Source organism: Nanorana parkeri, unplaced genomic scaffold, assembly GCF_000935625.1.
Source record: "Nanorana parkeri isolate BGI_ZX_2015 unplaced genomic scaffold, ASM93562v1 scaffold1937, whole genome shotgun sequence".
NCBI classification, from domain to species: domain Eukaryota; kingdom Metazoa; phylum Chordata; class Amphibia; order Anura; family Dicroglossidae; genus Nanorana; species Nanorana parkeri.
This window is the reverse complement of record NW_017308205.1, coordinates 151,383-164,199: the sequence shown is the minus strand read 5'-3', so window position 1 is coordinate 164,199 and position 12,817 is coordinate 151,383. Positions and strand designations below refer to the sequence as shown.

Below are 12,817 nucleotides of genomic sequence, written 5' to 3'. Positions count from 1 at the left end.
AATAAATCCGGGTTCGGATGGACGATCAGCCCCTGAGACAGCCGATCCTTCCATAAAGGCAGCCTCCAAGGAGGGAGGATAGACCGAACCTGTAGCTCTAAAAACCAAGTTCTCCTGGGCCACCAAGGTGCTATCAGAATTAGGGTATAATCCGATCTGCCCAACTTCTGCGGAACACGGGGCAGAAGAACCAGAGGAGGAAAGGCGTATCCCAGACCGAACATCCAGTTCTGAGCCAGCGCATTCACACCTCTGGACTCTTCCTTCCTGCTTAGGGAGTAAAAGGCCGGTGTTTTTCTGTTGAGCATGTTCGCAAACAGGTCCACGTCCGGCTGCCCCCACAGGTCCACAATTTCATCAAACACACCCAGTTAAAGTTCCCATTCGTCCTGGTGTATGCGTCTGCAGCTCAGAAAATCCGCAGTTTAATTGCAAACCCCTTTTGTGTGGACAGCCGAAAGTGAAACCACCCGGGATCCTGCCCAGAGAAAAATCTCCTCCGCCACTTGCAAAAGTTCTGGGGATCAGGTTCCCCCTGGTGATTTATGCAAGCCACTGAGGTGGAATTGTCTGAAAACACCTTTACTCCCTTCCCTACCTTATCTAGTTTAACCCTAGAGGGAATCAATGCCTGCGTTATACACGGGCAAAACATAACGGTGCAACCCAAATGTCAGGAATCGCCCCAGCTTGTCTGGAGATTATCACCAGTGCAGACTTCAAGCTCATCCACCTGTGGGGCAGCCCGACCCAAGAAAATTAGAAAATCTAATCCTATACCGATTACATAGAGCCTTATCCAGATAAACCTTGATGGGAAAGCAAGGCTCTTACAATGTAAGGAAAAAAAATATAACGGTGCAGCCCAAACGCCAGGAATTACTCCAGAACGTCTGTAGAGAGTCTCACCAGCACCGACAGCAGGGTCATTCACCTGTGGAGCAGCCCCACCAAGGTGAAATTGAAAAATTAGGCACCCTCCACCTACACCCTATATACAGAGCCTTATCAAGATTAACCCTAGTGGGAAAGCAACATAAGGGCAAAAATATAACCGTGCAGCCTAATTGGCAGTGATCGCTCCAGATTGACTGGAGTTTACCACCTGAGCAGACAGCAAGGTAATTCACACCTGTGCAGCACTCCAGGTAAAATGGCCTATCTGCAAAGCTTGTAAATTGCACCTTTGTCTAGAAATGTTTAGATAACCTCATATTTTGTTACCATTACTGACAGATCCTTTAAAGCGAACCTGTACTTTCGTACTTAATCCCTCCCACTCCCAAGCAGCACCTACTATTTACCTTTCCTCTGCTCTTCTTCCCTGCTTAGTTGCTGGGTGAAGGTGAAGCTGTGCTGTTTAAGCTACGTCACTCTAGACCAGGGGTAGCCAAATGTTGGCCCTCTAGGTATTGTAAAACTATAAAACCCATAAGGCATTTCAAGGTTCTGACAGCCACAGGCATGACTTCAAGACAGATGCATGATAGGATTCGTAGTTTCAACACAGCTGGAAGAAAGTTTGCCTATCCCTGTTCTAGACCAAGCTTACACACACAATATGACAGTGTTGGGTGGCCCAGTACTTCCACATAGAGTGAGTCACACTCCTTCATGTGTTGCTGCTGGGGAGGGGGGATTAAAGCAAAGAACAGATTTGCCTGAAATCTCTTATCCAGCCTTTCTCATTGCGACATTGCCAGACTGCACCCAACATGATTCATTTTATCAAAAAAATATAATGTGAACAAAGCAAGTTCTTTGTTTCCGATTCCTTATACCTCCCTTAGGGTTTTCATCGTAAGGTCAAGTTTTCCTAATGTGTTAAAAAAACACTTTTTTCTCGTCCATTGAAGGACAGGAATACAGATGCTGCCAGATTATACTGCTGCCTACAGTATGATGGGACACTGGGAAAGAAAACCATTGGAGGCCAGCATATCTTACTGTTCTGCTAGTGTCCTAAAAGGATAGACATTTGTTTTCTCCTCACCAATGGTTGCTAGCCTTTTTTCTTTGTGGACTTTTCCTTACATTGACAATTAAAATTCCCCTCTGCACTGCTGCTTGAGCTGGTCTCTACACAGCAGGTATCCGGATCGGCCTTTCCTCAGCTTGACCTTGGAGCACCATATCTGGAACCTGCTGGAGTGCATGTTGCACGACTGGAAAGTGACCTTTGGCCACTGGGTTTCACTTGTGGTGCTTTTGAGAGATTGTGTACTTGTAAAAGTCATCCACAGAGCCCTTTTCAGGCCCACAGCAATGGCATTTCCCATGGGCTTGCCCCATCACTGAAGACAGTCTGTTGAGTAGGTTGGGCAGGCTGAAGCACCAGGACCTACCCAACTATTTGCACCACTGGGTGCTATTCAAATTCATGCTACTGCCAGTTATACCGTGGAAAGGGTTAGGCTAAGGGACTGGGCAGAGACATCATCCTCTGGGTGGAATGTTAATGTTTGGAAGATAACAGAGGAACCATTCTACTACTAGTGCTCCTGCTTTGTAAAGCATCACGTGAAACTAAAGCCTTTCTGCCAGGCTACAGAGACCTGGTCACCTCTGGCTATCCAAACCTCATCAGCTACCAACCGCCTGTGCTTGTAAGTACCTAGGACCTCACCTCACACTTTGTACCTAGTTGCATAACTACCATGCCCTTGCAACATGTCTATAGACACAGGTGGGGTAGTCCTAAACGGCACAGGTGACCACAGCTCATACTTTCTACTCTGAACTCTCTGGGGGTACCAACATCTGCAATCTGGAATCCAGTAACCCTGTAGTTATGAAGTCTAAATGATTAAAGTCTGCCTCACCTGACAGAGCTGGGGGGAAGTCCCCTACCAAGAAGTGCAGTCACTCATGACCAAACTGATCCAATTGCTTGCAGATACTAACCATATACTGTAGAGGTTCTAAGCACACTTCAGCATCTGCAGAGTCCATCTGACTTTTGCAAGGCCTTAGAACAGACTGGGCCACTGGTCCCTGTGGCCATCTATAACTCACTCAGATTCCCAATCTATCTCTAAAGAGTGTTTTTTGCAGCACTGCAATCTCTTCAAAAGTGAAAGCGGTTATTTTGGCCTTTATTGATGCAGGACACATTACTCTGCATGTGGAGAGTAGAGATCTAGGAAAAGTAATGGCAATCAGTGTGATAGTGAAGACCCTTGGTGGCTGTGTGGGTTCTATAGTGGGATGTGCGGATTCTCATGTGGATGTAGATTCCAGGTTGGTCTCGGTGGGTGTGGATGCCCAGGAAGCAGATGCCGGGACTTTGGCAGCCTTCCTGTAAAGCCCATCGCCCGTTTACAGCATTGGCTTTGGTTTAAAAATCTAAAGCTGCAGGTGACCCCCAATATGATTTGGTCTGGCAGGTCGGATTCGGTCAGCGGGCCTTGTGTTTGATGCATGTGCTCTACACAGACTGGAAGGATCCTGCGACTCACCTGAAAGTGTGCTGGAACAGTTACCCTTTGAGAGAAAATGTGTTAGGGTGATGCACAGTGGGTGTTGATCACCGTCTAACAGGAAAACTACTGCTTACTTTTAAGGATTCTACAGACCTGCTGTTGAAATCTCTTAAATCCAAGTTTGCTCTAGCATGTTCACCAATAAGTGAATCAAAAAATACAAATCTAATCCAGAAGGTTTCTCACAACGAATCAAAATGGATCTTTACGCTGAACACCCTAACACCAAAAGGATTAAACATTGATTTTTACCTAAACTGCTTCTTAACCAATAAATAATTCCCCTATGTATTTTTAACTAAACACTCATTTTTCTCTGTATATTGTATTTTAACTGTTTTTAATATTTAAATTTGATCTAATATTGTATGCATTTTATAACCCGCTTACTATTTAACCCCTTCGTGACGGGAGACGTACACTGTACGTCCCGCCACAAAGGGACCAAATGACTCGTCACGTACACTGTACGTGACGAGTTATTTGCTGCACTAGAAGGCTGGTAACCGCTGAGAATCAGCGGTTACCATCCATTAATGAAAGGGTTAACCTTTTTCACCTTAATATCGGGTGTCTGAGAGTCAAAGCAAAGCGGACACACATGCCGGCTTTTGCCGGCATTCTGACAGCTCGTATAGATCGGGAGAGATATCTCTCTCAAGCTATACTGGCTTTTTTTTTTTCTTTCATGAATAGATACATAATGTGTCTATTCCTATAATGTATCTATTCCTGGAAGAAGAATGTTTGTTTGCTGATCGCTGTTGCAACAATCAGAAAAACTTCAGTGACAGCTGAATCCTGAACTGCTGCAGGATCAGTGTCACTAACTTATTATCGGCTGTTCTGAAGTTTGAAGCAGCCTGATGATAACCAAAAATTTATTAATTTATCAAGCAGTAATACTGAGATTAATTCACAATGACTGCTTGATATAATTAAATAAAATAAAATTTGTAAGTTTTAAAAAAATGGTGAAAAGTGTAAAAAAAATATAAAAAATAGGGGACATATAAATGAATGTATTTATTGCATTTTTTTTTTAGCTGTGCTGGTTTTGTAAAAAAATACTACAAATCAAAACAGGGAAAAAAGTGTTTTTTTAACGTTTTTTCCTCCTTTTTTTATATTTTATTTGTCCTAAGTGAGGCGTTAGACACACATATGTGATATAAATATGTAGCCCTATCTGTCCTCTAAAAAACAATATATAATATGTGTGGGAGCACTTTGTAAGAAAGTATATTACTGACGTGGAAGAATCACACAGCAAAAATGTCAAAAGTGTGTCAGTCATTTACGAACAGAAACTAAAAACATCTGTCATGAAGGGGTTAATATGGATCTGTCCCCTGGATAATAAAACAGAATCTATATCAATAGTATTTTAAAAGTCGTCCTGCTAATAGGAATTCATCAATAAATTAGTCTTCTTCCATATATCTCTGATGACATCTAGTGGTGTCTTTGTATATTGACTTAGATGTTGGATATTGGTCTTCAATGAAACATGTGCGATAGATCTCTGATGACATCTAGTTGTGTCTTTGCATATGGACCTAGACGTTAGGTATAGAGGAATCAACCTGTGGTATTGAGAGTTAGACCTGCGATCCCCCGAGGACGTCTTTTATGACCAAACGCGTCAGGGCTACACATCTCGTTACAACGCACAACAAGGAAGTACAGGACATCTACACGCTGCTGGTGAACGGCCGATCTTTTTGCTTTTAAGCTGTAAGTTACTATATTTTTTTAAATAAATGTTGTCGACTACACCATGAGGAGTTTCCTTTTTTATTTTCGTTAAATATGGATCTATGGGACTCTGATGAGACGTATCTGCTGCTCATCTTTTTACTGCCTACAAACGATAATGGTTTGGTAAGTGCGCACCCCAGAGGGGAATTTGGCGTGAACACATGCTGTGGGAGAAAGATTGCAAAGCACCTGTTTGAAGTTTTTTTCATCAATATATTATATACAATTGGATTAAGTAACAGTTTGGACTCACTTCATGATTTTTCACTTGCATACATGACCCTTTGGTTTGATTTGATGCCCGTTTATATTTGATTGCAACAAGGAATTTTCTTATAATTTTTGTATAATACGTTTTTTTGCACGAAGTGAAATTTTGTATTTAATATCTCACTGGCTACCACCAGGATATGGTAGCAGATTAAAGCACTAAAAATTATAAGCACTTTTATTGTGTGTTAACACGTATGATAGTTTTTTGGTTCACTAATTAGTGACCCTGAGCGGTGCACACTCATTTACATATCCTCCACTTCCTGCCTACCCTTGTGGTGGTGCTTCCTATGCACCACCTTATCCCTTCAGTTACATTAACTTTGTGGGACTGAACCCGGGCTTTTTGGTGGACGTTTCTTAAATCCAGCACCTTTTGTTTTTACAGACTCTGATTTTTCTTTTCTATTAAAAGTCTCTCCTAACGAGATTAGCGGTCTGGCTAGACAAGCTCTTTAAACATGGAGTTTCATCCCTTTAATCCTAGGGGTCAGGGGTACAAGACTATGTCTTCTCATTAGACAGGCTGGTCTATCTTACCTGGACCTGTTTTGTCCTGGGTTCCTTCTATGGGTCTTCTCTTTCATGCAAGGGAAATGATAATCTCACCTATTTTTGGGGGTTTTATTTGGTTGATCACCTCTGCACTGGTGTTCCATTCCATGTGGAGTCATTTTCATATGGTGGTAAATTTACATCTAAAGGTCCTTTCATTGGGCCTGTTGGTGGTTATTGCCCACTCCTGGACTGCTTTTGGATGCTCTGATGTATCTGAATGTTTATTTTTATTTACTCACTGTAGTGTCCTTTTCTTAAAGTCATCACAAGCCACACCCCACTGTGTTTTCGTACATGCTCTTGGTACTGCTTGCTACAAGAGATATCCCAGGGCTGATCTACATATTTTTGTTTGCAATAGTGCAACCCGACAGTATCTTCACTTAAAAGGGTGTTAGGGTGAGTAAAAAAAAATAATATATCTATATATCTTTAGGAGGTTTGGACACTAGCAAACAGATAAGTTGTAAGTCATCCTCTGTATAGCCCCTCCTCTACCCACCATGCGCAACAGCACAAAGGGGTGGGATGGGTCTCCCTCAGTGGGCTAAAAGAAATAGATTTTAAAGTAAGAGCAAAAATCTTGTTTTCTCCAAAGTCTAGTGAGGGACACAGGAATTCAGAAACTAAGCACATCCAACTGAGGGGTGAGCAGCAGCCACGGATGTATCCGAGATGGAAACATCTGAACAGAGGACAACCAGAAGGCGCAATGCTGGAATCAAACCAGATGAGAAGAAATCCCCTGCAGGAGGAAATCTTTACTAACCAATGGAAGGCCCCCGGAGGCTCAATGAGATGTGCAAACCAGGAGAGAATAAATGCCAAGTGGAAAGGCTCATGCAAGGGGACACTAAGCCCCCAACAGAAGCAGCTGTGAGCCAAAACAACCATCAAACCATCTAAGTGGAACATACTAACAGGGTTGCCAACCCCTGACTAATTTTACTGATGAAACCTCTTCACCAAGTTTAATTAAAAACAAAAATCAACCACTGCCATGCATTGTAACACATTGTGCACACAGCATGCTATTACAATAAAGTTGCGTGAGGAAGATAAATCACCTGTTTTGCTCTTGTGTCTGTCTGGGACAGTGTGTGCTGAGGAACATTAGGAGAGAGCTCTTATAACCCTCCTCCTCTCCTAGATGAGGTGCAGAGTGCAGAAAGAGACGCCTGCTATTAGGCACACTGCACATGACAGTTCAGGGAAATCCATCCCAGTTGTATTTGCCTGTATACAAACTTGCCTTGCCAGACTGGAGGGGATGATTTATATTATTCATCAGCTACTGAGCCTCCTAGTGCACTACTACTACTACTTACCCATCGTATGAATGGTCAACAAAGTTTAGAAAGTCCTGCTCCACCATCTCCTTATCTTTTCAACACCAGCTCTCAGCCATGAACTCACCCCTCTGGGCCCCAGCTCCGCCCCTTAAGTGTTTGCCTTCATGTTATCTGCCTGTTGGGCTGTCCTTGCTCAGCTATCCAACAGCAGCAGCAGGCAGTGATATGGCACCATGACGTCACTGTACACAAGATGCAGATTTTATCTGATCATGAATCAGCTGACTATAGGACTGTGCATGTGCAGTGCATTTAATAGCAAAACAGGTGTTTTTATTGGGGGCAAGTCACTGATTTTTACAAACGGTGCGTGACTTACTAGACACTTAACAACCCTGCTACTGAGAACAACACAACAGGATGTGGTCAACAATAATGAGAATTTTTTTGCCCAGGACAAAAAAAAAAGGCCCCACGAATAAGCACTAGACAAAAGAAGGTCCACAGAAGACAATCAGCGAGTCGGTAAGTGAAAAAGACCCAAGACTTACAGCAGCAGCAACTTCTCTCCAAGTGCATGTACTACAAATCTCAAAAAAGCCAGCATCCAAATTTGGTCCGATCTTTAAGCTTTTATTACAGCATGTAAGATAAGAAGGACATAAACGCTAGGTGCGTTTCAGACAATCCTGGCCTTAAAATGAATCACTGGACTGACTTCCTTTTATGTGTCTATCACCATACCTACTAACAAAATATGGACCGGAATCAGGTCTCCACACAAAAGGAAGCCAGCAACATATGAACAGCAGCAACATTGTAACCATCAACAACATTAAAAACATTATACAAAAAACACAAATCAGCAAAAATGTGAACACGTGTGCACACACTCTAGTGTATGGACATGGGTTCATCCTCAGGCATATGGATTAAAGGGAAAAAAAAAGGAACAGAATTGCAAGCAAAATGATTATTATATGTGAAACAATATCTCATCTATAATTAACCATGTGGCACTCGGGTTTGCCATTTGAAAGTCCAAAAAGTATCCCAACGTAAGAGGAAACGTCGTCATCCCCCCCCAATCTGCACGCAGGGAACCCTCCACCTTTTCTAAACAATGTAACATGAATGACTACACATCTCCTCCATAAATATTCCAGAAATGTCTGGATACATCATTATGTCATTATAAATTCGAGCTTTGGCCCGCACAAGATTATCCTGAGCAGTCTACCTGGGTAGCCACTATAATGTACATTACATTGTGTGCAGGCAATTAAATACACAAAATTAGGAGTGTTCCAATTTGAAAATGTATTGTATCTGCTTTGTTTTCTTGTGGACATTACAGTACAGACATGCATTGACCCCACATCTGAATGAACCTTGGACACTAAGCAGAACATTTCTACTCTACAAAATAGCTTGGGGAAAACAATGATCTCAATGTGGGAGCTCTCCTGTTTGAGGATCAGCAACACCATCCATATCCTGAGCACCCAAATGCCAAGAAAGCACAATACACGTGGATCCATTCATATGTACATTGTAGACTGACTTCTGGCTTTGGGCCCTATGGTCTGAGCCAGAGCTAGACTGCCTTACTACTTACTGCCCACCTTAGAAGGGTGAGGTTCCTCTTAAATTTCCTGTGTTAAGGAAGGAGCACACTGACTTCCCGTGGCATTGCTAAATGCAATGTCAAGGGCAGGTCTGAAGTGGACAATGGCACTGGAAGGATACATTAATCAGTAGTTCCTTGGACATCTCATCTGACTGGTGTTCCAAGCATTTAGGCAGAAAGTCCAGAGTGCACCTGGAGGGCCCTGTGAACATAGGGGAGGCCTAGGCCATGCCTGATGGAGTTGAACATACTCTGCTGATGACAACCCTATAACAATAGGGCTGCCCAGGTTTCCATTAGCATGGGTGTATGGGTCTGAGGTCACTCATGAAAACAGGAATATCCTGTGCGTCTTTGGGAAGACGCTGCATTGTGTGGCAGCAAGCAACAAGGCCCTAGTGTAAGTCAAGGCCTCAAGTACAAACAAACCCAGGAGTCTGGTGCTGATGTGGGTTTTAAACGGCTAAAGGTTGGTCGAGTCATTGCAGATGGGCAGTGAACCAAACTGGAGATCCACATGGCATTTTAGGAGCAGGAACAGCAACAAGATGGTGCTTTTTAATGGCTGAATGGCAGGAAAGGGCATGTGCGCATCAACCTAGTGGATAAGGTCTGCACTTTTTTCCTTAGCCTTACCCCTTACTATGTCACGAACCCTCTGTGGTGGGAATTTTGAAAAGGTGCCCCATGATGCAAACAGTGACGTAGCACCTGCTCCTTCAGCCTAACTGGCCCACTTACTAAACGAGTCCTCAGAGACAGAGTTGCACTTGGAACTGTGTCATTGCTCTGGACATGGAAAGCGCCACAATGCAGAGCTCAGTACCTGAAGGTCCCATTTCAGGCTAGCCCTGTACGTCGAGTAAAACAGGGTCTGAGTAATTTTGTTGAGGCAACACCACTCTGGATAGCTGCTATAAAGAGGCCAGCTCAAGCAGCAGTATAGTAAGGAATCTTGATTAAACAAATCTCCATGGACCAAAGAAGGCCAGCAAAAAGAATAGACTTTTCTAGGCATCCAGCCTCCTAGGACATTAGCAAAAAAGTGAGATATTCTAACCCGACTCATTTTGAATTTGTGTCCTTCAATATATGATGGAGAAATATATATATAAAAAAAATGATAAATATATAATTTTCTTAACTCCTTGTACTGTGCTCACTTTTCTTCGATTTTATCAACCAGAGAAGTCAAATTATAAAGAATGATCTTTATTAGGCTGCATAGCTATTAGGATAGAAAAACAGTATTGTAGATTTGTCGAACCTGTACGCCCTAATATTATATAAAATGTGCAGACTTCACAGTATAATGTTGCCATTTACAACAATACATTTCACAGAGGATGGATAGACAATTTAGGCCACAACTAAACGAGAAATATTTCAGATCTCTGATCAAATGTTTAAGTGAACTTTGGCTTACTAAAAAAAAAAAAAAACAAACCCCAGAAAAAAAACTTTAAGAATAAAACATTGACTTTTGTTTTTAGAATGGGGAAGAGATACAAACATGGTCTATGACTCTACATATTATATTACTTTACAGTCTTTACCACATGTAGCAGTGGGAAGGATGTATGCTACAGTGTTTCCATAACGTACAGAGAGGGAAAGCTGACTGGATCCCTTAACTTGCTGGAGGTATGTGATTTTCTAAATCAAGAGGTACGTTTTGTCATGAATGAGGGCAGAGCTTGTTGCAATGCTGAAATGACTTGACCTGAGCTGCAGGACACAGGAAATCACACTGGAGCTGCAGGATGTCACTTTGTATGGGGTTCTTGTGCCTCTTCTGGTATCTTATCCATACGAGTGGTGTAAAGCACAGACATAGATTACAGATGCTCTGAGGTAGTCACCAATTCAAACCACTGCCTGAGGGCATCGCTAAGGGTTTCAGGAAGGGCGTTCACATCTCGAAGAATGATGTAGAATGGAAAGGGAAACTGTTCCATGTAAGATATCATTTTTGGCATTTCCTTCGGGTTTGTAAATATCGGGACTTTTATATCCAGGATGGAATCCTAAAAAGAAACAGAGACCAGTTCAAGATTAAATAATAAAGCACATTAGGTTTTTTTTTCCTCCTCTTAATTCCCTTTTATTAAAAAAAAAAAAAAATCAAATTTCAACTGTTATCATATCAGGTTTATGGGGATGTAAAAATAATAAAAATAACAGGACAGTTGGATCACCGACTAGCGCTTCTTAACCATGGTTAAGAACCATCGGAATAAACAAAGGCCACAGATGTATGATGACGAAAATGAATATATTTAAAGCTGTCTCGTATGCATGTAATACCTTCCCTTGTCCCCACTTCCCGATTAACATGCAATTGAAATGTTTTAATCAAATTTTGTTTTCTGGGTCTCACAGCAAGAACGACTTGTTGCGAGACCCAGTAATGTCATCACTGGGTCTGTCTGCTGCTCTTTGCTCTGAGGTTTGTTGGGAAGGCTTGGCAGGCTCTTGTAAACATAACAGCTTTCTGCCTCGGATCTTTTTCAGAAGAATTATATGAAGAACACATCCCTGGGATTCTCTCTGCTTGCCACTGGGTGCTGCAGACTTCAGCTTTATAGTCTGCTGACTGGCAGCAGGCAAATCTAAAGGGGATTGGGGGGGTATATTTTGGAAAAACAGGTTATGGCCGTAATTCAGCTTTATTCCTAATTCAGCGGCACATATCCTGCAAAGAAGGGGGTTGAGCTACTCTCAATTCTCACAGTAATGAGTTCTTGGGTACTTTGGATGTCTCATTCAAGGCCTACTCTGGTCCAATGTGCCTGTAAATTGCAGAAAACAGTGGGGGGAGAAGAAAAAAATAAATAGTGCTTCTTCAGCTGTCCTCCATTGAAAATAAAGTTGTGTATGGTTCAGGGTGGGACACATTACAGATAAAGGTTTCAGTGAAAGTGTGTACAGTAATTATGAATTGGCATAATGGACCTAAAAGCTGAAATAATACTGTTGAAGACAGTATTTCCAATAAAAAAAGCAAAATACCAAGTTAACCTTAATATAGGCCTTGTAGGACAATTGGCTTTCCAAAAACAGCAACAAAGATTCCAAGGGTTGTTTACCTTAGACATTGGGTTATCCAAGATTATAAATATAATAAAGATGTTCTCATTGCGGGCTGCTTGTACGGCATTTGTGACACGGTCCTTCCCTTCCACAAATATTCCTCTTCCATCTGACACAATTATGAGGAGCTGGGCAGTTTCTGTGTGGAAAATATATAAAACTGTGAACCAAAGAAACAGAAGCTCTGGGATTGTGGAGAGCAGCACAATACTCCAAAATAGTTGCATTCTAGGTGGTAGTCCTGACTTGTTTTTCTTTTGAAAAGGGAAGAGTGATTAATCACACAGTCACTTAATTCCATGGTTATCAGTATCCACTGAAAAGGTCTGTTTTTTGATAGACAATTGAAGCAGAACTCCAGTCATTTAGTAAATGATTTCACTGCAATGCACTCCCTTAATCTGGAGCTGTCCCACAGAGAAGGCTTACAGCTTTAGCAGATGAGACTCCTCTTCTGGAGATATAGGAGAGCCAGGGTCTTCAACCAACTTCCGGTGAACCCAGGCCATCAAGGACACCTGTTGCTGGCATTGTATCACACTGGCCTGAGCTCACAGTGCTCCTACATTGACTGGCGTGCACATGTCATTGCATTCAGTGCAGTAGTAAGGACTGCCCTCGGCCACAGAGGAAGAGAAGGACCAGTGAGATCACTGGACCAACCAGAAGACCCTTGACTGGGGGTTCAGGAGGGCAATTCTGCATTGAATCACATTGGTTTCTTAAGT

General features: G+C 42.3%; 1 protein-coding gene across 1 annotated transcript in view; it reads right to left on the bottom strand.

Annotated features, from left to right (window-relative positions):
• Positions 1–10,187: 10,187 nt before the first annotated feature.
• Positions 10,188–12,817, bottom strand: part of MDN1 (midasin AAA ATPase 1) — a 148,956-nt gene continuing 146,326 nt past the window's right edge. Inside the window, exons 101-102 of the mRNA XM_018572096.1 lie at positions 12,086–12,228; positions 10,188–11,023 (exon numbers count right to left, since the gene is read on the bottom strand). Of these exons, the coding sequence (XP_018427598.1) occupies positions 10,835–11,023; positions 12,086–12,228 (332 nt within the window). The 3' untranslated portion in view covers positions 10,188–10,834. The remainder of the gene's footprint in view (positions 11,024–12,085; positions 12,229–12,817) is intronic.